This window comes from Rhea americana, unplaced genomic scaffold, assembly GCF_003343005.1.
Source record: "Rhea americana isolate MKP2758 unplaced genomic scaffold, rheAme1 scaffold_92, whole genome shotgun sequence".
Classification (NCBI taxonomy): domain Eukaryota; kingdom Metazoa; phylum Chordata; class Aves; order Rheiformes; family Rheidae; genus Rhea; species Rhea americana.
Genome location: NW_028187111.1, coordinates 3,138,439 through 3,165,791, shown reverse-complemented (window position 1 = coordinate 3,165,791; position 27,353 = coordinate 3,138,439). Strand labels below are relative to the sequence as shown.

At 46.0% G+C, this 27,353-nt stretch overlaps 2 protein-coding genes across 2 annotated transcripts; one reads left to right on the top strand and one right to left on the bottom strand.

Annotated features, from left to right (window-relative positions):
* Position 1: 1 nt before the first annotated feature.
* On the top strand, positions 2 to 2,374 carry NDUFB4 (NADH:ubiquinone oxidoreductase subunit B4; the record flags this gene model as incomplete). Its single annotated transcript, XM_085324609.1, has 3 exons — positions 2 to 202; positions 359 to 505; positions 2,197 to 2,374. Coding segments are annotated over 3 exons (408 nt in total), but the record flags the coding sequence as incomplete, so codon positions are not given.
* A 3,096-nt stretch (positions 2,375 to 5,470) lies between these two features.
* HGD (homogentisate 1,2-dioxygenase) lies at positions 5,471 to 27,353 on the bottom strand. The gene is made up of 13 exons (XM_085324613.1): positions 27,182 to 27,353; positions 24,574 to 24,662; positions 22,559 to 22,664; positions 18,474 to 18,533; positions 17,627 to 17,718; positions 16,937 to 16,971; positions 15,331 to 15,410; positions 15,003 to 15,102; positions 12,461 to 12,585; positions 10,699 to 10,803; positions 8,569 to 8,695; positions 6,539 to 6,720; positions 5,471 to 5,947 (listed from the first exon to the last, which is right to left on the bottom strand). Exons 1-13 carry the CDS (start codon positions 27,248 to 27,250, stop codon positions 5,816 to 5,818), a joined length of 1,302 nt encoding a protein of 433 aa, XP_085180739.1. The 5' UTR covers positions 27,251 to 27,353; the 3' UTR covers positions 5,471 to 5,815.

Here is a 27,353-nt window from a genome sequence, read left to right as displayed (position 1 = left end):
GGCGGCGAGGCCGGCGGGCGGGTCGGCGGCCGAGGCGTACGGGTCCAACCGCTACGTCTCGCTGCCGGCCGAGCTCGACCCCGCCACGTATGACGCGTCGCCGGAGAAGCGGCGCGCCGAGGCGGAGCGCCTGGCCATCCGCGCCCAGCTCAAGCGGCAATACCAGCTGCAGCTCAACGACCCGCACCGGCCGGCCGTTATCGTGAGTGCGCTGGCGGCGCTGCCCTCCCGGCGACCTTGGCGCCCGAACGGCGGCGGGGCTGCCCGGGGCCTGCGCGGCCGTCGGGGGCCGGGGCCGGGCCCCTGCGCGGCAGCGGCGGGGGTGGGGGGCTCACTGCCGCTTTCTCTCGCCCCCCAGGAAGACCCGGCCTTGATCCGCTGGGCCTACGCGAGGACGCAGAACGTGTACCCGACCTTCCGCCCCACGCCCAAGACGTCCTTCCTGGGGGCCCTGTATGCCATAGGGCCCATCCTCTTCTGGATATACGTCTTTAAGACGGACAGGGTGAGTGTGTTCGCGAAACTGAGCCTTCATGAAGGCCAAGCCGTAAAACAGAGCTCTGCCTAGAGACTGAGTTAGCAAGAGACCCTTGGTCCTTAACGATGCTTAATCCCAGGAGAGCAGTGAGGAGAGGAAGACTAGTGCTGAGCTTACCGCTTTATGGTTACTTGCAGAGTCCAGCTGTACCAAGTGTCCTGCATTGTATCCACAAATATATATCCAGTCAATCTGCCTGATTAGGCTGTTTGACTGTATTAAAGTTCTCCCCAGCACTATGAAAGTGAACGATAACAGGCTATTATTTCCAGCTGTTGACATGCAGTAGCTGTATTTTCTAGTAAATAAATAGACATCTTATGGATCACAGGCTGACAAGATCGTTGTGACCATTCTCCAGTCTTGTGAAGTAGATAAGGAGGAGAACTAACCCCAATTCCCATTCCTGATCTCACTTGAATTTTTATGCTTTTGAAAGGTTTATTCTGCTTTTCTTCTGGCTCCTGAAATGTAAGCGTGGTAGTCCAAGCACTGGTAAATCATTCTTAAAATGCTCAGATATATATGTGAGAAAATGATAGCTGACTGGCAGGCAATAGCTGTTTTTACTACTGAATTTGCGACTGTTGTCAAACAGTTTTATTTCCCTCTATTGCAAAAAAAAAAACTGTTTTCAGATCAAATCATAGACCAGAAAGTACAAACATCAGCTAAAATCAATAAAATATTTGTAAGAAATGCTGTTTTCTAGAATAAATCCAAAATACAGATTTTGGGAAACTTAAAGAACATGTTGACATAAATATCTTCAAAAATTAGCATCTCTGTAATATTTTTGTCATGCTATTTTTTTGTCACTTGGGTGGTTTAGCATATAATTGCTTGAAAATAAATTTGAATGAAAGTGAAATCTAGACATACTTGCCTTGGAATATTTAAGCTGAAATCTTTGATGCAATCTACAAGACAATTCCTTTTCCTTATTCCAGTTCCCTTACTGATGTTCTGGGGGAGTTGTCTGTTTTCCARTATTATATAAAGCAAGGTGGTTATTACATTCTTTTCTTTAAGAARTGACTGTTGTGTGGCTTGAGGAAGTAGAAGATAAATTTAAATTGCTCAGACTTAATCTTAAGTAGATTTTTTTTTCTGGTTTTGTCCAGCAGAAGGGATCTTGACAATGTCTTCAAGTTTTAGATACTGTCACTCTACCTATCAGTAGAATGGCACATGATTGCAGAGTGAGATACAAATAGGGTAAATGGGAACAAAGGAACATTTAGGCAAGTTATGAAAGATTTCATTGTGAAGAAACTTCTTAAACTGTAGATTACTCTCTCAGGAGGAGGAGGTAGAAACTACTGTATAAATTAACTAGGACATAATTAGTTTGGTGAAAAATACGTCACAGGAGTTGGACCTTGCTGGTCTGTGAGAAGGGATAAATGTGCAAAGAGACCAATCAGAGCACCACTTTCCTAGCTGATTGGTGAAGCTATATGTCTTGGAATTTTTTTATTTTGTTTTGGTKTTGTTTTTTTACTTTTTAACCGCAATGGCTGTCGGGATCTGTGCTTTTGTGGTGCCATCTTATTCTCTTCAATGCTGAATATTTGAGTTGCTTTTCTATTATCCTAGGCTGATTGAAGTGTCGTCTTTCATAGAGTAATGATGAACATTTTTTATTTCTTCCACAGGATCGTAGAGAGAAGCTTATCCAAGAAGGTAAATACAAGCGGCCACTCAGTCTTTTTTAAGTTCCTGGAATCAGTGCTGGAATCAAGCAGCACTGCTATTGAGACACAAATAAAATAAATAAGATTCAGTATATACTGACATTTCTGCTTCCTAAGAATAAATCTGAATTACCCCTTTGTTGTTGTATATCTTTAAAAGTTACAGGAGGTGCAACAGTACAAAAGATTAATATCTAATGTAGATAAATAGAGGCTGTCCTGAACTCAACAATTTATTCCTTTGGGTCTACATAGAGAGGCTCCTTTTAGACTGTGGAAGTTGCYACTGATGAAGAACAGCTTGGGCTGAAGTTTAAAATTCATAGGCTAAAATGTTCAGTGAGTATAAGGCTGATTCCAAAAGAACCGTGTTGCTTGAGTACTAGGTATTTCTTCCTGGTGTGAGTTTGACTTTGTAGCTTGCCTTAATCAAATAATAGGGAACCTCTGTGGTATATTTTCAATAATTGTTTAGGAGCCTGCCTGCCAGCTTCCAATAAGTTGAGTTAATTTTTCTTTTCCCTAGTAAACAAACATAGAATTTAAGCTTGTATTTTATTGTAATAAACTTCTGGATAAAATTACTGTATGAGATTGAYGCAGCTGAACATTGTCATTTTATATCTGATTAATARCACTTCTGCTACTTCTCCGATTCCTGTGAGTGCAGAACAAAAAGTAAAAAGATCTGACATTCCTTTATGGTCTAGGAGAATTCCATTTTACTTCTGGAAATGGGGCATGATTAAAAGCTCACCATGTGAGCTTTTCATGTACATCTGAACTTTGTGTCTGCAAAGGTGTCTTGTCTGCAAATTTTATATCAGTCATTTCTCTCCAGGATAACTGGTTTAGGAGGGTTCTATGGTATCATTATTGTCAAAGGAGTGAAACTTGAGTGCGAAGGAAAGATTTTAATTCAGACTTGAATTTTCATTTGGCCTCTAGGTGCCATCATGATCTCGACAACAAAACCTTTTCCTCATTTGTCAGACATTGTAAAGAGGAGTATTCTTTCCAAATCTTGAGGTCAGGGTCAAGCCATGGTACTTCTATGCAAAAGTTGAAAACTTCCCTTTGTGTGCAGTGAAAACCATCTATGTTTCTGATAGTGAAGTAAGCAAAAACAGCTCCGATAAGTTCCTTTCTGGCATGATTAGGGTGTAAAGATTGGACATTTGCAGTCCTCTTCAGTGAAAGTGAATTAATGTAGTTTTCCCTTTTTCTGTCTGAGTCATGAAATGTTCAGGCAGTGGCAGGCTTGGCACTAATTCTGCATACAGCAGCTGTTCGAGGCTGTGCCCTGCATTTGCAGTTCCATATGTGTTCTCAGCAACCCTTTTGGGCCTGTCTGCGATTAGTTCTTCTGCTAGCTTAACTAAGACAAACCCGGATTATTCTCTTTGCAGAACTGCTTCTAAAAAACTGGCACAAATGTACAGGATAAGACTGTGAGTCAATGCAGAGAGAGGCAGCAATGCATGGAGAAAGTGGTATTTAGGGAAAGAAATAATTGCTTGTCTGAGCATGCTAAATTAACTATCTTCCTGCTGCCACAAACTAATTTGATCTCCCAGGACCCATTTCCTTAGCTAATTGGAGCTTAAGTTGCCACACGTGTAAATTCTCCCTTGCAGCTCTATTTGTTTCAGGCCAGTTGAACAAATTGTTCAGGGTGGATTGTAGGTGAGTACAGCGCCTCCAGTCTTTTAGGTCAGCCTTTGATTGGCTCACTGCACCTGCCACAGCCCTTTCCTTTGCAGATAAAAGTGTCTGATGCTATGTCCCTGCAGATCTGAGCATGGTGCCTGGAGAAAGGCTGCCCTACTTTTCTCTGTTGTTATTTGCAGAATTCTCCAAGCTGTTTTTTGAAAGGAGCATATCACACTCCTGGAGGTGGGGTTGGTTTGAGGCAGTAGGACTAAGTCCTTAGAGGAATCAAAGAGATTTTTCTGTTCAGAAATCGGGTGTGAGGACAAAAAATTGATTGTGCCTCGTAGAACTTTACCCTTGACTGGTATATTACAACCCATGTCTACTTCAGTGAGTCTGTAGCAAGGGAGACTCAAGCATGCATATCATTGGATAATAATTTACATTCCAAACCAAAAACAAGTTTTCCCCCTTGTGCCGGTAAAGCATTTATGCCTGGATCAGTCTAATAAGATCAACTTTTTTGGCAAATTGATTTTCCTGAATGTGGTCTTCTAAGTTGGTTATTTTAAAGTAAATACYTCCCTGTGGATTTTATAATGTAATATTTAGCTGAAAGCCAATGCTTTTTTATCCCCCATGAATCTGGTGCAGGTCCAAATCCACTATGGACATGTCTGACTGAACTCAGGTGTCCCAGCTGCAAATTTTCTCCCTTTTTGGTAAAACTAGAGTTTATTTCTCTTCAGGAGCAAAAAGCTTAGATCCTGATGGCACCAAACTTATCCATTTCATATTCTAGACTGTTGCCCAAACTTCTCTTTAGTCTTGGTGGGCTCATTAGGAGAAATCAGATCCATACAGAAGATAAATGTGTCATAAACAAACTGGATAGTTCAGTACGTACGTAAATGAGACAAATGGCTTGACAGCAACATTTACCTTTGCTGTCTTACTTAACTTGAATCCTTCAAATCCTAATTTTGACATGACAACAAAGTAGTATGTGGATACAGAACGGGCTTGAGGATTGGGATTGCTGGGTTGTGCACCTGGTGCCTAGCATGCTGAGGGCTTCACTTTCTGCCTCCACCCAGTGAAATAGGAGAGTGGTTTGAAATCCCCATGTACAAAGAGTAAGTTGCTTGAATATTTTACCAATGATTTTTGAGGTACTCCATAAAGTTGTCTGCACTCAACTTTTCTTCCAGGTACCTTCACAGGAACCTTCACAGGTTCGGGCTGGCCAGCCAAGCCCTTTCACATTCACTAAGGTGCAAATTGGAACGTAACTGGGGAGAAAAATTGTGAAGTGCTGACAGAAAGTGCAGAAAGATGCCTAGGATGTGAGATTGAAAAGATAGTATTCTCTCAGCAGTGGAACACTTAGCGTGCTCCAGTCTCTTCCAGTTTGCAGGATACTGTCCCAACCATAAAGGATTTTCTTGGCAACCACTCACAGAGAACAGTTTGAAATGCCTTGCTGTGATGGAAGGTAGGTCTAGGAGAGTCTTCAGCTCTTACTTTGAAAGCTCTTCCCTTACAGACAGCATAACGCTTTGTTGAGTTCTAGTTACCTATCCTGTGGATGACACCTCATGTCATATTTTCAGAAGATCCCTGTGAAACAGAACTGACTGTCATAGCCGTGCAAGGCACAGCATTCACAGCAACTTGGCACGGTGACAGCCATACAAGTATTTCAGCTTCGGTGTGTCACACAAAAAGCTTTAATTGGATACATGAAAACTAATAATAGTGGTATTTTTTACTGTGTTTCAAGTTGTATAGGCATGATCTTTTTAGTGACTCAATGGCTGCTGGAATTACCATTATGTGCTGGAGAACTTGCCTGAGTTGACTACTCCAGCACATGTAAGCATACTGCATTTCCCTGTCTTCATTTGTACTGCAAGCAACAATTTCTTTACTTGCAATTAGGATTGAAGTGGCTTTTCAGAGGTTCCCAGCACTTGTAGTAATTTTTATCTAGGCGGTTGGAGGTCTTGAGGCCCCATTTGGTAACAGCCAAACTGAAGGAAGACTCAAACATGAAGGCCTATTGGGAAAAGGAAGGTACATTAGGGCAGGAGAAAGAGAGAGTTTGAATTCAGGCAAAGTGGCTCTTCTAACCTGCTCAACCCAGGGGGAGAAAGCAACTCCCAGCAGAGATTGTGAAAGCTCTTGAGAGCTGGCATTGGAACACTGATATCAATTAGGTCTCTGATGTGATTTTGGACTTCCTCCACATTTAGTAAAGCCATGTTATTCCAAGAGCTCTGGCACAAGGGTGGTTGATGATCGTCATTATTATGTTTCAGGGGCTAGGGAGAGGAGGACACTCAGGGATTTCACTTATTTGTTTATAGGCTAAGGCAAAAATTAACTTAATCAGCATGAAAATTCCTAGCTCCCTGCTCAAGCATCAATTTATGTAGGCAGATGATCAAAGCTGCCTGGTGTCCCATATCTCCAAGGACGCTTCTGGGAACTGATCAGTACTAATCAGTAGGGGATGTGAATACTGGGACAGTTTGGTTCGATTACTTATCCATCTTAGCCGCAAGAAGCTAAACTCTTCTTTCAGAGTCGCACAGTGGCAGCAGACCATGTTGTACACAAAATCTTACTGTCTTTCTTGGGTTCTTACCATAGTCCCTTCTGCAACCCTCTCAGGCTCCAGCTTGGCTTTGCTTGCCTTCTCGAAACAGTCAGCATCTGGCCCATGAGGAGTCATCATGCTGTGTAAGCTGGCCCCTCCAGGCTGGAAGCCTTCTTCCTTTGCTTCATAGTGGCCTCTGATGAGCCCCATGAACTCGCTCATGCAGTTCCCTGCGGGAGCAGGCGAAGAGAAGAAGTTGCAATGCAGTGTGATTTGGAGGCATCACAGCTGGACCATAAGCTCCTTGTAACTCACAGTATATAGAGTGGGCGGTATATGGAACGGAGGCGCCTAAGCAGTGTATCACAAGAGGAGACATCTGTGACCCAATAGGCAATGCTTGTAAAGCTGGGCTACATACAGGTTTTATTCTACTCTTAATTATCCGGATTCAGAAACCAGGAGCTCCCTAATGAAGAGATGCACTGGTGTTGGTAGGCCTGTGTTTTTCCTAGTACTTAGAGCTATGTAAGCTCTACTTACATATAGACTGCATACAGACTACATAAAGTCTGACCTGATATTTTCAGGCTTTGATTTGAATTCTAAAGGCCCTGGAAAGGAAGTTCAGTATAATTATCTCTGTGTTACAGGCACTGAGGCACAAAATGGAGAAGTGAAAGGCTGCAGCCTAGCCAACGCTCTACCGGGAGAGCCTGGTCTGCTGCCCTAAGTCCTAGGTGTGAAATTGTTTTGCTCCATATTTTTCTACCACCTCCAGTTCAACCAAGCACTTTAGTGTCTTATGATTTAGATTCATCCATTATCTACTTAGTTCTCAAGAGCCAGTGTATGTCCAATGACAGGGAGCCAAATTATGTCCTTCCCTGAGGAAAAGTACTGTAAGTAGGCCCACTGAAACCAATGGAGTAATATACTGCTAAGTTGGCTAAGGATGACTAAATCTAATCATCCAGTTCTTATTAAGTTGTGCTCCTTTAACAACTGCCATCCCAGTCTTTCAGCCTTGGTAGACCTGGTGTGACTAAACAATATGGCAACTTTATGCTTAGTGGTCAGTTTTTGCAAAATCAGGACATACTTCTGTAGCTATGTTAAATACAGCCTTTTCACCACTAGTTCAGTCTTCATTAGGTACAATTCAGGATCTGAAATATTTAACAACAAATCTAATTTAGCTCAAAGTACAGTTGCCCTATATATGTATGCAAACAATCATTAATTTTCATCTTAAACTGTCAGCATCTCATGTAAGACTGGGTTGTTACGGATTTTTTCATCAAACTYACTCATGTACTGTGCTTGGAGCATTTAGAACGAGGAGCAGGCTGTAAGAGCYTCATTACTAGCACCCCTACCATAGTAAAGATGTGTCAAATGACTCACTCATAATATTGCTTAGGAAGAATGAGTTGGTCAGTAAGAAACCAGCTTGGGAAATTTTTGGATCACCACTTCCRTATACATATTCACTCTTGTGGGCAAAGCTAAAACAGCATGAAAAACTATGAGTGCACTGAGGTGTACCACTACACACCGGGTGACAGAGTGGGGTAAGGGTTCAGGAAATCCAGTGCAGTCCTTTGTTGTAACTGATCTCACCCTGTGAGTGTCCTTGGGCAACTCTATGGCTCTCTGTCCTTCTCTCCACCTGTGATGTAGTGTTTTCCTTTCTTCTGCTCTTTATCTACATATTCTAATGGGATACTAAGAAATTAATGGCTAGATGACAGGACAATTTCTGATGTTTGTGCAATGCAAAATTTAATATGCATTTGATCTCTGCAGGAGCCCCTTGAATAGACACAGCCATCTATGCAGCCACAAGCAGCCTATCACCTCTCAGCTTTCCTAAGATGCTGTAAATAGGAATGGCTTTAGTTTTGTTCCTTTTCCAAGGAGGACTCACTGACTTCAAGAAACTGAGTTTAACTGTGCCAAGGGCAACAAATAGCTTCTTYTGTCTGCAACCTCATAAAAAAAATAAATAAATAAAAAAGGGGCTTGCTTTTTCTGCATGCCTATACTCAGGCAAAAGCAATGAACAGCAGACGTACTGTGGTAGTAGGGTGGCCGGAAGGTGTTGTTAGCTACCCCCCATCTTGGGGGGAATATRACAAAGTCAGCAACTGCCACTCCAGGACGGGTAGACTTGGCTGTCAGGACAGTGAAAATAGAAGGATCCTGAAAAAAAAAAAAAAAGTGAATAGCATGAAACAGAGAGGGGCTCAGAACTGTCTACTCAGATTATCTTGCCAGTAAATATGAATACTGCAGCCTCTCCTTTGCCAAACCCTCTTACACCCTGCACTTGATGGTGTGGGTGAGATGTGTGACTGTGTGTGAGAACACTCAGCATCTCAATCCAATGCTGAACATGGGGGCAAGAGATGAGACTGGTTGATTCTTCCTTTCCTTTGGCTGCCCTCAGAGAGTCTTCCCTGCACCTGGCCTGGACTCCCTTAGAGTCCAGGGCACAAACTCACGTGAGGGACTGCCTTGCAATCTGAATTACTTCCTCTTCCTTGCCTAAAGAGGATGCTAGAATTAACGCTGCAGCTCCTCTTCTCTCCTTCCCACATTGRAGAGGCCAGCTGGAAGACTGAGATTCACAGACATGAGAAGAGGAGGTAAAAATGGTGGAAAGATCTCACCATACCAGCTCTGTCAGGACAAGAGGCAAGGGAGACCAACTAGAACATGCAAAATTCTGTTTAAAGACAAGAAAAAAAATTTACTGTGAGGGTGGTCAAACACTGGAACAGATTTCCCAGATAGATTGTGGAATATCCAGCCTTGGAGATATTCGTAAGCCATCTGGACACGGCCCTGAGCAACCAGCTCTAACTGACCCTCCTCCGAGTTGTTGGACTGGATGATCTCCAGAGGTCCCTGCCAASCTTGGCAATCCTGCTGTGATTCTGTGGACAGATGCAGCCTGGAGAGCAGCACCAGCCAGGAGCCTGGCATGCCTGTGCCCTGGAGCTATACTGGGAAGGGGGCCCAATGAAGGCATCTGCAGGGAGATGGTGACTGTTAGATCTTCAGATGGGCTTGGCACCTGTTTCCGATCCAGATACTGCTGAACTGAGGAAGTGAGGAAGTGTCAGGATATGAAAAAGCAAACAAYGTGCAGTAATAACAGTCCTTGGTCTTTCCCTATTTTTTCCTTCTGAGGGTCTCAAGTTCRTTTATTTTCCTTCCCTTTTCTCCTCCGAATGGGTCAAAATTAATCCCTCCTTGAGTAGAAGAGGAAGCTGAGAGACAGAGCAAGTGAGACTTACTGGGTGTTCAAGTGAGATATTGCAGTTCCAGGAGCATTGTCTCCATCACTTCTATGTGGAAATACCTTTTTCTTAGCATGTTACAGAGAACAGGAGTATCCTACTTTAGGAATTTAGCCTCATAGTCCCTCTTAGTTTACAAACAGGGTGAAGAAAGTACAAAGAAATTGTGACTTGCTTCAAGGATTTTTGAGGTCTATAGCCCAGTAAACTGATTTTCTGGGCTTTGATTCCAAAACTATCCTTTTCCTGGCAGGCTTTTCTGGAGTTTGAACAACATTTTCTGTTGGTTGTCTCACTAGAAATGCTCCAGTCTCCTTGCACATCCCCTTGCAAAAGCAATGCCAAGAGATGGCGTAGCTGCGGGCACATCTCCCACTGGGCTGGTTTCCTCRTTAGGAGAGCTGCTCACATTGATTTTGGCTTTTGTTATTTTCCATGAGATCTAGAAATTATTGCACTGAAAGCTGCCAGCTCTTCAAAAATGATTCCAGTCCTGGTCTCACAGGAACCAGGAGGAGGAATTTGTACAGTTGTAAGAGATAAATCAAAACAAGAATCTGAAGCAAAAAGTCTCAGAAACTGAGAACTCAGAGATACCTGAGTTACTTGGTGTATGTTGGCTTCAGTATTCAGCCCTTCCTCAGGGCACAGAAATTCTGTGCTGAGCTGCATAAAGTGATTTAATAAGCTGATTTACCTCCAGTTATGTCTATTTAGGAGGGTGTATTAACCCACAAGAGCTTGGTTTGGGCCCAGAGAAACAAGCTCAAGGGCTTTCACACAATTCCTTACAGGACAATGTATTATTTAACAGGTGACGAGCCCTTGGAGCACAGGTCGAGTTTTGATCCTATGGTATTCACAAAGCATTGCCCTTTTTTGCACAGCTCCAGAACTTACCGCGTGGTCAAAAGCAACAGCGTTAATGACCATAAAGTTATCCAGATTGTATTTGTATGGTGTGTAGTTCCCATGCCAGGCTACAACATTGAAGGGRGAGAAATCCTATCAAAGCAATAAGAACAGAGACAGAAGATTACCATACAGGCCTCTCCAACATGTTGCATGTGTACAGGGCACTCCCCTTTCTCAAATTAAGAATAGATTTAGTGCTGGTAAGCAGCACACTGACAGCATGGAGCATGAAGYCACCTAGCCATAGCCCACCGCTGTGAGGACATGGTTTTCCTCACCAAGATTTTCCTCTTGCTCTAGAGGTGGGGAGCAGATTCAGTCTCCAAAGGCTGACTGTGCATGAACAAGGCTGACTGCAACACTGGCTCTCTAGTAAGGAAACCCTCGGTTTTCCCAGCAGCCCCAGCTACTGCTCTTTACCATTAGAAAGACGTGGAAAGCATGAGGCAAAGACTTTGAGCAAGTCTTTTGGTCAATCAAGCTTTTACAAACATCTTTACATACCAATCCGCCACAACTGGAAAGATAAATAGGCCTACAAGGCAAGGGCTCAGTGCTGCTGGACCATTAGCTTCAGCAGCAGCAGGCCAGGCCAGTTGCTGAGACTGCAAATCAGTGCAGCTGTATATCCTATGTCRTGCTCTGCCAGTCACTGTGCTTTAGTGTTTGAGGTGGATTGAGAACTGGCTGAAAGGCAGAGCTCAGAGGGTCATCATCAGCGTCACGGAGTCTAGCTGGAGGCCTGTGGCTAGTGGCGTCACCCAGGGCTCAGTGCTGGGTCCCATCCTGCTCARCTTATTCATCAACGACCTGGATGAGGGGACAGAGTGCCTCCTCAGCAAGTTTGCTGATGATACCAAGCTGGGAAGAGCGTCTGACACACCTGAGGGCTGTGCTGCCATTCAGAGAGACCTGGAGAGGCTGGAGAGCTGGGTGGAGAGGAACCTCATGAGGTTCAACAAGGGCAAGTGCAGAGTCCTGAACCTAGGGAGAAATAACCCTAGGCACCAGTAGAAGCTGGGAGCTGACCTTCTGGAGAGCAGCTCCGCAGAGAARGACCTGGGAGTGCTGGTGGATGACAAGTTGACCATCAGCCAGCAATATGTGCCCTTTGTGGCCAGGAAGGCCAATGGTCTCCTGGGGTGCATTAGGAAGAGTGTTGCCAGCAGGTCGAGGGAGGTGACCCTGCCCCTCTACTCAGCCCTGGTGAGGCCTCATCTTGAGTACTGTGTCCAGTTCTGGGCTCCCCAGTACAAGAGAGAMATGGASCTACTGGTGAGAGTCCAGTGTAGAGCTACAAAGACGATGAGAGTATTGGAGCATGTGCCCTGTGAGGAACAGCTGCGAGAGCTGGGCCTGTTTAGTCTGGGGAAGAGCAGACTGAGGGGGGATCTTATCAATGTGCATAAGTACCTGAAGGGAGAGTGTCAAGGGTACAGGGACAAACTCTTCAGTTGTCCCATGTGACAGGACAAGAGGCAATGGGCAGAAACTGAACCACAGGAAGTTCCGCCTGAATGTGAGGGGGAATTTCTTCACTGTGRGAGTGAYAGAGCACTGGCACAGGTTGCCCAGAGAGGTTGTGGAGTCTCCTTCTCTGGAGATCTTCAAGGCCYRCCTGGATGYAACCCTGTCTACCATGCACTAGGTGACCCTGCTTGAGCAGGGAGGTTGGACTAGATGATCTCCAGAGGTCCCTTCCAACCTTACTGATTCTGTGATCATCTGGCCTCCCTGATGTACTTACCTGCTGGGCTGCAAACAGCTTGCCCTGGTACTTGCTGATCACTGTGTAGCCCCCTGGCACTTGRCGATCCTCATACCATGCAACAGGCACCAAGAAATCCCGAGGGTTAGCCAGACCATTGGCTCCTAGGAGAGAAAGAAAAAAAAATGAAATCTTTGGGCAGCCTGCTAACGAAGTGAGAGCCTGTTACAATTTCCTGGCTTTGTGGGTGTCCTTCTGTGTTCTGAATGACCTTCTCATTGGTTCTCAGCCCACTACAAAACCTAAAATATTAATGTGCTTTTGCTCCTACGAGTAGGTAATTGTAATACATCCTAGCATTTAAGACCATTTCCCCTCATGTGACTAATGTCCCCTTGTTTCTCTCTGAACAAGATTAATAGTTCATCCTCAGTTAAAGATGTGTAACAATTGGGAACTGAGCAAAAAAATGAGGGATGAATTGTTCTCTCTTCCTGGACAACCTGCTGGTTGGACATTTAGCCATGGAGAAGTTGTGAGATATGTCATGAGGGTGTATACTTAGAAGAAAGTAATAAAATAAGGGCTGGTGATACAGAGTCCAGTCATATTGTGGGGCTGGTTAGTGCAAGGAGTGCATTTCAAAGTGCAAAGCACCATATGGGTGCTAAAGCATTCTTCTTCTCATTAGTATTATTGTTACAAAGTGCTTTGAATTTCTGGGATAAAAATACAAGACGTTACTACCTGCTGCTRAGGTTTAACAGTCAGTTCTTTCCTCCAGCTGCCATTTTTCAAGTAGAAAGTGAASTCAGAATAAAGTAAGAACGAAATACAAAGGATCTTGCTCTCTGAGGGGAAGATGGGTAGGTGGTGAGAAGAGGAGCTCTCATAATGACCAGCCCCTGGAAAGGTTTTACAGGCAAGTGCATTCATTTTCTTTTCTCTAGAAAGTAAATGTTATAATAGATTCCTGACTTGTGGAGACAGGGGAAAAAAAAAAAAGAAAGAAAGAAAAATCACTTTCCAAGGGTGCCTAAAAAACTAGCTAATGGGAAAACTTCTTACAAATAGGTGGGTGTAACAATATCAGTAATCAAGTGGAGAGGCACAGAATGTAACAACTGGGTGAAGAGAAGGTACCTCAGCTTGCTAAAGGGAAAGCTGCTGAAAAATCACCATTGACTCAGTGTGGAAGTAGAGAGCACTCTTCGACCAGGACACATATGATATTTATTCAATTTCCTTCAAGCATGGCCAGTTTTTTAGATCTCACTGAGGGCTACAAAACAAACCCAATCTGGGGAAAAAGAAATAGAAATGAGAAAAAAAAAAACACCCTCCCCAAAACACTCGTCTAAAAGTGAAGAAATATTAGTTAATGATGTAGTTACTTTAGCTGTTATAAGAGAAGTGAAACTGCATCAAGACTATGTTAGTAGCAGTAACCAGGTCAATGTAATATGAGGTATTTTCTCAGCAAGAGATGTATGGGGACAAGTATTTTGAGGATGAGGAAGGTGAGAAAACCTCAAACACTTCAGTGTTGGCTAGGAAGTGGTGGCTGTGAGGCTGGGACAGCTTCAGAGGAAGCTCAGGTGCCTTTCCCTGTTGCAATACCTCTGCCGTGGCAGCAAGAGACGGTCTCTTCCCAATCATCTGTGACAGTGCGCAGAAGGGAAAGCTGCTGGCAGAGAGGAGCTGTGATTTATGAGGGAGTTAGACCTGTGCTCATTGAGAGCAGATTCATTCTGCCAGCACCAACCAYGGAGATGTGAATGTGTTGCTGATCTGAGTCCTATGCTGCTCATTTTATTGATCTCTAATTTTCCAGGRGGAACAGTAGCTGACACTTCCCTCGCCCTTCCTCCATATTTTTTTTTTTACAGTAGAGGAGAAGATAAAGGAAAACAACATAGTTTTCCCAGTACAGCTAGTTCACCATTTTTTTCAAGTTCTCTTCCAGAAAAGAAAATTTCATACACCATTGTGGTTCATGATTGGGTGTTTACATGCTTTAATTAGGTATGGTCCCTCTGTGGCCAGCAGCAAGTTTCTCAGGTTGCACAGGCTGACACTGGCTTGTGCACACATGCGGGCATTTTTTTCTGGCATTTTACGTGGCTTTCCCATTGCACCATGACTCAGGCTGTGGGTTAGAAAGCACAGTCCAGCCATTGGAGCAATGATGTTCTGAGAAGGCTATTAGCAAAAGCGGGGAAAAAACACTTGATAAATTCTAAAATGGAGGTTTGAGAATGKTGCCTCTGAACTCTGCCTTTCCTTTTTCTGTGTAAATGCTCTCCAATTACTTCAGATTATGCCCTATCAACAAATGAGAAGCACCAATGATAGGCTTTTGGAGTTTCTTTTGGTATGAGCAGGTTCAGAGCCAGCAGACCGGGACTCCCATCCTAGAAGGGAGAGAGAAAGCGGAAAAGGTGGTGGAAAAAAAATGGTCCCTTCRGCCCCAGGGGAATATAGGGATGACTGAACCATCACATTTTTTTTCAGTTTTTGGCTTGAAGATCCTCACTCTATCCCTGTGAAATTCACAGTAGGTCTGATGGGAGATCGTTACCGATGGGTCCCAGGTCAGGCAGCTCAAAGTGTGCACCGTACACCTCCAGGATGTAGCCTCTGGTCTCGCCAAACACCTCCACACTGAAACGCATTCCYTGCTGGAGTAAAGAGAAAAAGCAAATACCAAGATTGTTTCAGAACTTTGCTGACGGACAAATCAAGGAGAGCTGCATGCAGGAGCTAGAAACGCTGCGGCTTTGCGAGCTGGGTGCAGAGACTGACCTAAGCAGGCAGCTCTMACATCGCCTCAGAGCTGCATTTATCCAGCTCTCAGAGCTCACCAAAGGCTGTTTAAAGTTTGCTCCGCGGTCAGTCTGTGCCCTCACCTGGATTACGCAGATCTCATTGGGCTCCACTAGCAGCTTCCCAAACTCGGTTGTGATGAGCAGTTTCCCCTGCTGAGGCACTGTGGAGACAAAACGTGGGTAAAGGCAATTGAAGTGACAGATGCATGGGCAAAGGGTTTCTGGCCGGGGTTTCAGCGCTGGAAGCGGCAGCTTGAATGTCATCTTCCTTCTGCCTGGAGGGCAACAGGCCCCCAGGCAGCACCTGCTGGAAGTGCTGCGGGCCTTTTTTGCCCTACTTTAGGGCAGCACAGCGTCAGGAAGAGCTGCTCCCTGCTCTCTGTCACGCATGGCCTTTCAGCAGAGGTGTCTGCACTGTGCAGAGGGCATTTAGACCAACTGCATGGTTCTCTGATCACAGCAGGTGCCTTCCTCTCCTTCATTCCACTGCAAAAATGTCCCCCAGACCTGTCACATCTTTCACACTGAGCATGAGGACCAGCCCTCCCCCACATCATGCTCTCTTGCTGTAGAATTTGCCTCGCTCCCATCTACAGTGTGGTCCTGCCCTGGACCTCTGGGGCCAGACCCCACTAACTGGTGGATCAACTGCTCCACACAGCTTATGGGTGCTGGAGCGGAAGCTCTGGTGTTTCTCCACATCCAGGGGAATGCCTTGCTAGAAGTCACAGTCTTGAGCAATCATTTTTGCCATTTAGCCTAGATAAATGGAACTTGATATATTTGGGGCCATAGCTGTCCATCTCATGATCTTCACATAAAATAGCGCATGTACCTGTCCTTGTCATGTTGCAGTAGTGTGAGATGTCTGGGAATAACTAATTCTCTTTGCTGCCTGAAGGTAGAAATAATGCTTCACTTACGTCCACATTATTTTCTGTGACTGCCATGGTGCAGGACAGCTCACATTTTGACTTGACAAACCAGCAGATCTGCAAAACCTGTCCTAGTGCTTTTGCCTCACGGTGGTGAGAGGTGAACAAGTACAGATAAATAGTTATTTTATGGGAGAAGTGTTTTTTACTRGTGAGCCCAAGGTATTTCTGCTCATCAGGCAAAAAAGATTCAAGGAAAAAAAAAACAGGCTTTCAGTCTTCTAACACTGGTCAGAATTTCTTTCAGCATGTCTACATTTCATGTGCCAACCTCAACACTTTTCATGGCACTTATCACAGTTGCCTAAGGCTGGGGGAATGCAGGAGCTAAGCTACCTTGCCAGATAGTCTTGGATTGAAGCAATGAAGGCATCTAGCTAYGAGTTGTTCAGTAATCATAAGGCTTATGTTTTCCAGAAAACCTCCACAGTGTGTCCAATACCAATCTGCAACGTTAAGAAAAATCTCTGAACATCTATCTTGCCAAGGAACCTGGGTCACTTTTCAAGAACAAAGTTGAGTCCTGGTATAGACCTTTGCCCTCTGAGTTGCATGAGAGAGATGGAATGAGTCCAACAGCTCAGCTGGTGCCAAACCATCGAATTTGGATGGTGCAAGAGTGAGGCCAATCCTCTTCTCCAAATYCTTGCAGCTGGCTATAGGGGCCAAGTTCTGGAGGAACAAAGAGGCAGGCAGGTGGCAACCCACATGCACCCTCGTGGGGGGAATGAAAAGCCAAAGCATCCACTTACCTATCAGGAAGTCACCATCTGAATTATAAAAGCATCTAAAGAGAAAGAAGAACAGGGAGTTCAGGGTCTCATAAACTCCAGGCACCTGCACACTCTACAGACTATCACAGAGTCTTTGGGGCTGAGAGACTGGCATGGCAGAGATGTCCCCCTTCAGCACCAGCAATAGTTAGTGAATATGACGTATGGGTGGGTATAAAGGAAGCAAGGAGGCTTAATGGGCACAGCCTGAAGCAGGATCTCCTTCGAGCTCTGCCAGCTCCTTCTCTTTGTGACCTTGGGTGAATCAGTCTTTGTGAACTGGGGAAGAGGCTGACTCCCCCGCCAACAGCTGCAAGGAGCTAGCAATGCTCCTGAGATGCTGTGTGCTTACTCAGTGCTCTTCATCTCCCCAGGAGAACTCTGGAAAAGAGCACCTCAATCTAGCATATCCCCTCTTGCTGCATCCCCATGTCCAGCTCCCTCCATCTCTTGATGGCTCCCCACCCTTTCACACTGGAGCATGACCTGCTTTACAAAGCCTGCCAGCCAAGCACTTCGGCTGCACGCACAAGAACACAGGGACACAGAGCGAGTGCTACTGGCAGAGCAGGTGGCACCCCCTATCCATGGGCAGCCCATTTTCCTGGCCTGTACGCTTGCAGGCGCTAGCCTGGAGAAGCCTGAGCYTCCAACATGCTAGTCACTGACCTGTCAAGCATGGAGGTGTTGCAGACAAAGATGTGGACAGCGATGCCGTTGCGTCCTCGGGGCTCGCCAGCGCCACACAAGGTGTGCAGTCCCTGGAGACCAACCCACATCTGGAGTGAGTGACACACAGCTGGGTGGAGAGCAGCCCCCTTTCCTCCCTTCAACCCACTCCTTCCCTGAGGCTCGCCCCTCCCTCCCCACTCCGTGGACTGCTAACAGCCTTTCCATGAACAGCCTTTGTCCAGATGTGTTGTTGGCTTCTCTTTAACATCTTAAGGGATTCTCTGAAATCCCTGGAAGCTGGAGATTTTCAGTCCRTGGTCTAGGAAGAGCTAGAGGTAGGGGCCATTTTGAAAGGTAAAGAGATAAGCTAAATCCACTGTCAGCTGAATGAATCCTCCCCACTTCCCTCTTGCAAATRCAGATGTGCGAAAACCACTGCTGTTTGCCGAACTTTGAGCATCCTCCAAAGTGCACCTACTGCCAGAACACTTTTTTCTTCTTTTTTTTTAAGGTTCCCTGTGATGGTGTGAATGTGCAAAACCACAGGGAAGTGGGAAGCCTCATGGACTGGCGGAAAGGAGAGGAACCTGCATCCTCCTCCCGAGGTTGGGTACTCGGCTTGCAGGGGGCTGGAGTGCTCTGCCCGCCTGCTCCAGGATGTGGGGCTRGACAGTACCTCTGTGCCTGTGCTGCTGATTCAGAGCCCTGAGCAACACCATCAACCCTCATGACCCCGCACACATCCCAACCTCAGTTTCCCCCTCAGCAAAATTGGCAGTATGCGCATCTAAACCCCAGGGAGTAATGAAGGTGAAGGATGCTGGGAAGCTCAGGCCTGACTTACGCTCACGAAGTCCAGCTTATCCTGGGAGGCTTTCGGGATCTCGAAAGGTTTCCACCGCAGCTAGGTTCCAGCAAACCAAAAGCAAGCAAGAAAGAAACAGCAGTGGTTATAGCACGAACGACAGAAAGGGAGAAGAAAGCAGACCCTGTCCCCTCACCTGCCTGCCCTCAGCTACCTCAGGTGGCTTTCTCTTTACGAGTGTATTTTGATTTATGCTGCTTTTTCCTTTTGAAGCATGATTTTGTAAAATAATTAGCTGACCTGTGTGGTGCCAAGGTTAAAATATAAAAATGCTGTCTCTTCCTCTATTACTAACAACGCCGTTGCGAGCAAAGAATTTCAAATGAGCTGGATTTCCACAACTATATTTCCACACGCCTGTGCTTTGCTCTGCACTGGATGATTCATTCCCTTCATGACCCGAGCATAATGCTTCTTCTTGCTCAGCCATATTTTCCCCATATCCAAAACACACGTATCTATATCTACATGACAGGAAGCTGCGAGCTGCACTAATTAATTCCTGCAAAGCCTGGAGAGATCCTCAGACAGAAGGTGTCAGAGGACTCCAARGTATTTATTACTGTTAATATCATCATCAGTACCTTTTCACAGCTGTTGGGAACAAGGTGCTGCAGCTGAGCGCCTTCCATGGAAAAGGTTTTGGTATCAACTAGCCCAAAYACCTGCAGCCATCGGGATGTGTTTGGGTCACAGCCAGATCTCCCTGCCAGCAGCTGTGGCAAGTATCCCCTGCGTTAATATTATTTACACAGGAATTCTTTCTTACRTTTAACTACATGACCTGGGAGCTCTTGCACTGTTTTTAGGCTGGTTTCCTAAGAAAACAATGCTTATGGGACTCTGTGCAYGTGTGCGTCTGCCCTAGCCGATAATTTTGAACTCTGTGGAGAAATTTCAGCTAAAGTTGAGAGGGGTGTATAGATGAACTAAATTCTCCTAAGTATCATGAAAAAACAGCTGACTGCYTAAGAAAAGTCTAAGAGGCCAAGTTTTGCACATCCACACCTCCATGCACATAGAGGGATGGCTGTGGCGTGAGCCCACCTCGTCTTACAGACCGTCGTGAAGAAACAGCCAGGCTCGGGGAGTCTGGCTGCTTGCAGAACTGCTCTGTTTTTCCAAGAAAAATCAAACTGTGGGGCCCAAATGACTTGTCAGGGTCTCCTCAGACCTCCTGAGAGGAGGTCTAAGGACAAAACAGAAATACGACCACGCTGGACCCAGCAAACACATCGGCGAGTAACGCTGAGCAAAGCAGGACTCCTCACTAATTCAATCACTGCTCCACAGGCCTGGCACCGCCGCTTGGCTCTCCTTGCTCCACTCTCCAGAGCCGTCTGCTTCTGAAGGATGTCCCACCGCAGGAGCCTGGGGGCAGGCCCCCTTTGCTTGGGCCAGCTGTGCTGCTCGCCCCCTCCTCCCACCTCTCCCTGCGCACAGAGGGAGGCAGAACTTGTGTGCGTGAAAGAGTTGTGAATTGCCCTGGTATACACCAAGCCTCGGAGGGTCTCAAGGATTAAGGGAGGAGGAGGAGGAGTTTAAAGGAGCATGGCTGGAGGCCTCTGTGAAGGAGAAAGGACGGTTTGGTTGTTAAAGGGCACAGCTGYGACACCAGTTTTCAGGCTCACCAGGCCACCTCTGTGATTGCAGAGACCACGAGACTCCAGGCTGTGCTTCTTTCTTGATAAGATGGGAACGAGTAGTGGGGTTCAAAGCTTATTTTCTGAAGGCCRCAGAGTGCTTTGAAGGAAGGGATAAGAGAGAGCTGGAGAAGAGCACGGGTATCATTTGCTTTTTAGCTATACGACCCACAGCTGGGACGAAAGATGAGCTAAGAGCTCACACAAACCCAGCCAGGGACTGGCATATGTTACAACCAGGAAAAAGGCTGGGCACGATGAAGGAGATGGCAGCCCAGGCTCCACTGTCTACCAAGACATTTGCTGCTGGGCAATGACTCATGAAGAGACCCAGGTGGCTCAATGCTGGTGCTTGCTCAAGATCAAACTGCTCAGAGGTTGGACAGAGAGGAACAGGCTGCTGGAAAAGTTGCTTCATCTGGAAGGGGATGCCAAGTGCACCTGTCAGCAGGTCAGATGTGACCCCTGTGAGGTATTTACACATACCAGATGAGCTAATAAAATAGCGATGAACCTCAGTTTTGGCTTTTTARCTTCTTCCAAGCATATTTTCCTTTGTTTTTGTTCCTGCTAAGGCAACTGCCCAAATGTGAACTTAGCATAAATGCAAAGCATAGGCACAATAAGTTCTTGAATCTGCTGCCAGTCTGAAGCAAGGACTCAGCAGTGTGAACTTCCTTGTCTCCTGTTTATGAGCGTGACAGCTGTGCAGGCCAGTGATGACATTTCAATATGAACTATTCATCTGCTGATTGCTTTAAGCTTTCAGGATTGGGAATTGGGAACCACTGGCAGAAAGGACACACAGAAGGAAGGAGAGAGAAGACCCAGAAGACAGGAGAGAGAGAGAGAGAGAGAGAGACTAGGGAAAAGAAGGGAAATAAATGTCAGGTATAAACATGGCCTAAAGGGGAGCAAATTTTTCTCACTGAGGAATATCAAAGATGACAGCAACTCTACAGATTAAACAATAAGTATAGTACAGTTCCCATGTAACAGCTTCATTTTCACTTTGGTCTCTGTGGAAACCTCTGGAGTTCTCATTACTGCTGAACAAGAATAGTGGGAAATCAATGTATAAGCCAGAATATTGATCATAGCTGAAAATGGCATCTGGCTCTGTCTCCTCCAAAGGGTTTGCAAGCYGCTGGGCCACGGCTGGGCTTTGTGCTCCTTTTGTCTGGTGCATGTTTGTTGTGTTTGTCATTCTCAGACATAAGAACATATGAATGAGGACACTGATTCAGAAAAAAAGTTCATAATATCCAACAGCAGCCAGCAGTGGGTGCTTAAAATGAGGAAACTTATTTTGTTACTTCCTCTGCCAGATTCCAGTGTCTGTGGTGCTCCTGAGATATGGTGTCTCCAYGTTTGGTATTACTTAACAGGTTTTCTCTCTCCACATTTGTCCAATCTGAACCCACATAAACCCTTAGCACTCACAACATCTTGTACTTTCTGAAGGAAGCCCTCCTCCTTCCTTTTTAAATTCGCCATTAGTCAGGGCTATTCACTTTCCCAGCCATCCCTTTCCCAGAGTCATCTCTTTCCCAAGCTGCAGAGCTTTCTTCTGCTTCAGCATTTCTTATACAGATGCCTCCCCCATGGCTAGTCCCTAAGGTAGCAGATGTAGTGCATGTAAACAGCCTGCARTGCTTGAGAGACGGGCACCTTGGAAATACCTTAATCACAAATAACCATAATCTTAGATGCAGGTTATGAAAGGGCATCAGGGATGGATGAGGTGATAACAGACGTCACTGGAGCTTCATCTGAGATGGAGCACCAAAGACATCTAAATACTGCTCCTTGGTGAGTGACTGGAAAACATATTCCAGCAGAAGTGGGAAAATATTTAGACAAATGGCAAGGCTGCCGGAAGGCTAGAAATTAGCTAATGATGATGCATCAAAGGGYAAAACCTGAGAGGAGCTAAAACCAATGAACAAGAGATTATGCTGAGAAGAGAATGGCAGGAGGAGAGAGCCAGATTAGCAAAGCCAAACGTTCTGGGGCTGGCAGGGAAGAAATCATGATTAAAGATGATGGCAAGGCCGTAAGAAAGGAAGACAAATGCCATGTCGCCACGTGACTCTCTAGAATGAAGCTTGATTTCCCACGAGGGCTGCAGACAAGCAGGCTGGAAGCCAGCAGCCTCTCCAAAAGCCCGGGAAGGGAGAGGAGAGATAGCAGAGACRTGCTGCTGCTCGGCCTGCTGGGCTGGGCATGATGAGCTTTTTATGGAGCAAATGGGAGAGGATGCAGCTATTAAACGTACTTTTGGGATTTAGCTCGACTAGAATTTGGCTTGAGCAAATAGATGCTCACAGCCACACAAATGGTGCTTCATGTTGCATGTTAGCTGTAAAACCCATGACAGAGCTCAGCAAGGCTGGCCAGGGTGCTTCCCGGCGTGGTTACCTGGTTGGGGTCAGGCTCAATGTCATCCCAGCTGTGTGTCAAGTGGCCCTCTTCAAGAGGCTGGAAGGGTTTGTGGCAAACAGAYGGGAGGATCCGATACAGCCAGCTAGAAAGAAAGAAAAGACTTAGATTAGGCTGAGGAAGAGGCTAAATTCTCTGAATGACTGCTGGCTGATTTAACTCCTCAAGACRTGAATGAAATTCCCCTCGCAGCAGCTGAACCAAAAGGTATCTTAAATCTCAAACATATTTCACAGCTAGAGACATTCAGAGAGATATGGATTCTTTTCTAGGCTCTGAGTACACACAGGAAAAGCTGTTAAACGTAGGTAGATGTCTACATGTGTATTTATATATAATCACATACAGACACACAGATGTATAAATATATATATATGTGTGTGTGTGTGTATACACACACACACACACACACACACATTTATGTGTGTGTACATATATATATATATATATATATAAAATAAAAAGACAAAGCTTTACCTGTGGCTGAAATACAGCTCTCTATGGGGTGAAGGCTATTTAACCAGAGCTACAAAGCTGTTCAAAGAAGGCAGGGAAGAGCACAGTGTCTAAATGAAACCTCAGAGGAGCTTTCAGGAGACAGCAGATCACAGCCAGCATTTGCATTTCGATAGGTTACTGAAAGTCGCATCCTGTACTTGGCTGATTGCATCCATAGGCTCATCAGTGAAGGGAGTGAAGATCAGCATTTTAGGTATGACACTGCCCAACACTGTGGGGGGCCTCCTGTATCTCCATCACTCTCGGGGTTTCTTTCTAGGGGTCTCTGTCCAAGCAGTGGCCCTGCTCAGGCTGTGAGATCTTCTAGTCCCTGGCCTGATCAATTTAACTGCTGGGTTTKCCAAGTGGCCTGTCGATGAGCTCAGGCCACTTTCCCTTGAGGTTGAGTATGGCAGCAGAGCTGCTGTGGCCTCCTGGCCTTGCTAGTTTGGGTCGCCAACCASCCCAGAGCCATTTGCTGAGCTGCAGTAAGGGTCAAAGCGAGGGGAAATGATCTGGGCTATTCTGCTACTCCTCTAAGGAGAGAAATGCAGCAGTGCCTTGGGTCGGTATATGTGGGTTTCTGCACTAGTGCTYTCCTTCCTTTCTGTTGCTTGTGCCCGTTGCTACAGCTCCTGCTTCCCATCTCCGTACCCAGCGTCACAGCCAGCACACCTGCTTCATGTACAGCCGAGCCAGAAGAAGGGCTTTTAACCAGGCAGGAGGGTAGAGGTAAGCACAAAAGCCTGAGCTAGTCAGGGCTGCCAAAGCCTCTGATGTGTTAACGGTGTTGGTTGCAGTTTGGCTGGGTGGGTGGGAGAGGGGAGGAGGCAGCTCTCCCTGGAGAGCTGGAAAATTTCCATCAAGGACATCTTCGTGCAGCAAACAATGATTCATCCCCTTTCCCACGCACGGCAAGAGCTGGCATCAGCCCGGCAAGCGGAGCACTGCTAGGCAGCTCGATGATGCATTCACCTTTCGCTTGAAGGAACAGAAAGGACAGAAAAGCCTTTGTGGAAAAAGCAAAACGATAAACTCTTCTTCTGCAATCAGATAATGGCCAGAGCAAGATGACCGAGACAGAGCAGYGCAGGGCATTTGCTTCAGAGTAGAACAAGCTGTCTCCAGTAGCTGCTGGGATGGCATGGTGGCAAGCAGCATGCCAGGGGCAGGCGCTGGCCTGAGCCGCTGGACCACTGCGAAATGGTGCAGCACRAGCTAGCCCTCGCCGGTCCTGGCCAGAGGGTAGGGGCTGCTCCTATGGTGAGGGAAAAGTCATGCTCCAAGGTGAATTTCTGACACTGTCAGTTATGTTAGCTTATGAGTGCCAGCTCCAGCGGTGAAGTATTTTGAATGTGTCCTCTCAGTGTTTCCCACTGACAAGGGCTGCAGAAAAGGCTAGTTGCGTGGAGCCAGTCCATCCATTGCTCCCTGATGCTTGCTYCCTCCACACACACACATCACCTGGTCGCTGCTCGGGGTCAGTGTTACGGTACCTTCTCTTATTCGTGGGCCGGGGACAGGTAAAAGCAGAGCCCGAGAGCTGTTCTGCATACAGGCCATATGGACAGACTTGCGGGTTATTCTGATTGGAGAGAAAAATAAAGAGTGAGATGCAACAGTAGAGGTTTCCACTCTCAGATCCCTAGCAGGGAATGGCGCTAGGCACCTGGCAGCCTGATGCCATGAGATGGAGTGCATCCTTGCTACTGCATGGTCCGATTCGCAGCCCAGGCAGTGATATTATCCTACTGTCATGAGGCTTAGATAGCCAGCAGGTATCATCCAGAGCTCAGAGTAGATTCACCGGCTGCTGGAGCAATCTGTAAAGGGCATTTGGGGGCATCTGCGAAAGAAACATATGGGCAAAGGGAACTAATAACAAAGTTCATAAAATACAAAGCAGATTATTAAGCACACCTTTTAGAGGCCAGTTATCCAGAGGGGCTGCTCGAGCATGGGGAAACATCAAGTTTCTCCAGTTTTTGCAGAGAGATGATAAGGGCTCCCACCCTACCGAAGCTGCGTGCCCTGACATGCTGACCCCTCTTTCCTGCCCTGCCCTCTGCCTAGAAGAGGGGTGCCCAGAGCAGACGTTTCCATGGGGTAACGCTGCCTTCTGCCAGTGCAGCTGGTTACCCATGAGCAGGAATGATCTGTGTGGGAGTCTTTGCTTTTCTGCAGGGCTTCTGGGCAATGACGTTCCTTCTCTGGAGCGCAAAGGACACGCTTTTTCCTTTGCAGAGCCGTGGGTACACGCTAGCACAGGTTTAACAGCTCTTATGAGTTTGTGACTTCTCAGAGAAGAGCAGCTAAACATTTTGATCTAAGTAGGCCAATATCTATTTGAGACCAGCGAGAAACAAAGGCATCTGAGCACAGGGAGAAATGCCCCGGTGGGACAGCCAACCGGCACTTGCTCTCTCAGCTCCCCCTTGCAGGGCCCAGCTTAGCATCCTGCCACCCAGCTGCAGCTGAGGAGACCAGTCACCCACACAGTATCAGCGCTGCCCTGGCAGGTTAATGTAACGAAGAGGTAAAACGCTCGTGTAACGCACATAGCTTTCCAGCCCTCCAGCTTTATCTTGTCAGTGTGGGTGCGCAGTGAAGCAGGGGGATCAATAGCCCTTGTCATTTTTATCTTAGCCAGCATTACTGCAGATGCCAGCCTTATAAATACTGCAGAGGGAAAAGGATCCACCCTTGGGACTGGAGATTTTTTGTCTCACTCCTTCTCAGATTTTCTATTAACTCTTTTGACACTGAGTCCAAACTCTGTCCAGATGAGGGTATCTCAGCCAGGAACTGGAGGACTGCATTTAATTTACATGCACCGGTATGAATTTCAGATGTCCTCACCCTATAGAGAGTGGTGTTGCCAAGGGAAGTTACAGATTGCAGCCTGCAAGGAGCGCGCTTTGGCCCGAGGCTGGAGGCACTGCTTGTTCAGATCGGCAGTCACTGCTGCTGTCGATCTCCTGGTCACAGGGTGCCTCTCTCACACACCTTTTCTCTACCCGTCTGCTATAGCCGTTCTCAGAAACGAGACGCTGCGCTAGTCTCTGATCCAGCACAGCAATTTCTCTTTCTCACAGGTATACCATAGTGTAATGCAGACCTGGGGGACCTATATATATATTTAGCTCATCCTGGTCTTGTGAGTTATACTGGCATCCTTCATGTAAAATGTTGGAATTGGAGAGATACAAAAACTCAGGAAACGCTCTGGGTGAAGTTCCCTGTTTAACCTTAGTTCTGCACACTATGATGTATGCAGATGATGAAGAGCTGACTTGCACCAAGGGAAATCATTAAGTAAGCATAAAATGCTGCCGTGCAAATCTAAGGGATTACACGAGATTCAAGGGAGGGCACAACAAGCCTCACAAATTTAAGCTATTATRAAGGAGACCAACATAAAGGAGGTGAGAGAGTTTCAGTTCTTCAATGATTCGTTCTCACATCCATGGACTGAGCGGATAGCAACAAAGGGGTGGTGATGCCTTTCTTTAAAACCAAACAAACCAACATAATTTATTGTAATCTAATATGTTTACATTTATTTACTTTTAACAATAAAACTGTCATTTATTGCTGCATCCATTCCTGACCCTTCCTTACAGAGAATCTGCTGTCCTGTCACAGGCCTATCCTCCAGCTTATTCAAAATCAACTCCTATAGAAATCCCAAAAGCCACATCCTCTGTGTGAGCACCTTCTCTCTGCCAAGCTGCATGCTTCTACTCCAATTTATTCCGGTGCTAGAGCCAATTGCTTCATCCCCAACGTGGCCAAGCCATTTTTATTCCGAACTCCTTTCTGAAAAAAAAAGCTACTGACCAGAAGTAACTCAGAATAGCCTCAACCTCCAAGGTGAAACTTGGAAGTTCTCAAAGAACTTGAGAACAGATAGTCTGAATGGAAATCTTTAATTCTGATTTTTGCCAGCATCTTAATATTCTAGTGCCTCATAAAGAAGGCTCCCGAACATTTTTGTGGTGGCAGAGAAAAGAATGGAAATGTTTTCAGACAAAAAGAAACACAGGGAACAGATATTCACTCTACTCCATGACATTTAAAATAACACATTAAAGAACTTGGTACCTGTCCCTCTGGTAAAGCTCCAGGGCAGCGTGGATCCTCAGAAGCATGTTCATTTCCAAATCCGGACATGTACTGTAAAATAAACCCCACAAACACATCAGTGATTTAAAAYGTGAGCAAAACCTCCCCAAACAATCTAACCCTTAAGTTTTTTTTTCCAAACTCTTTGTAT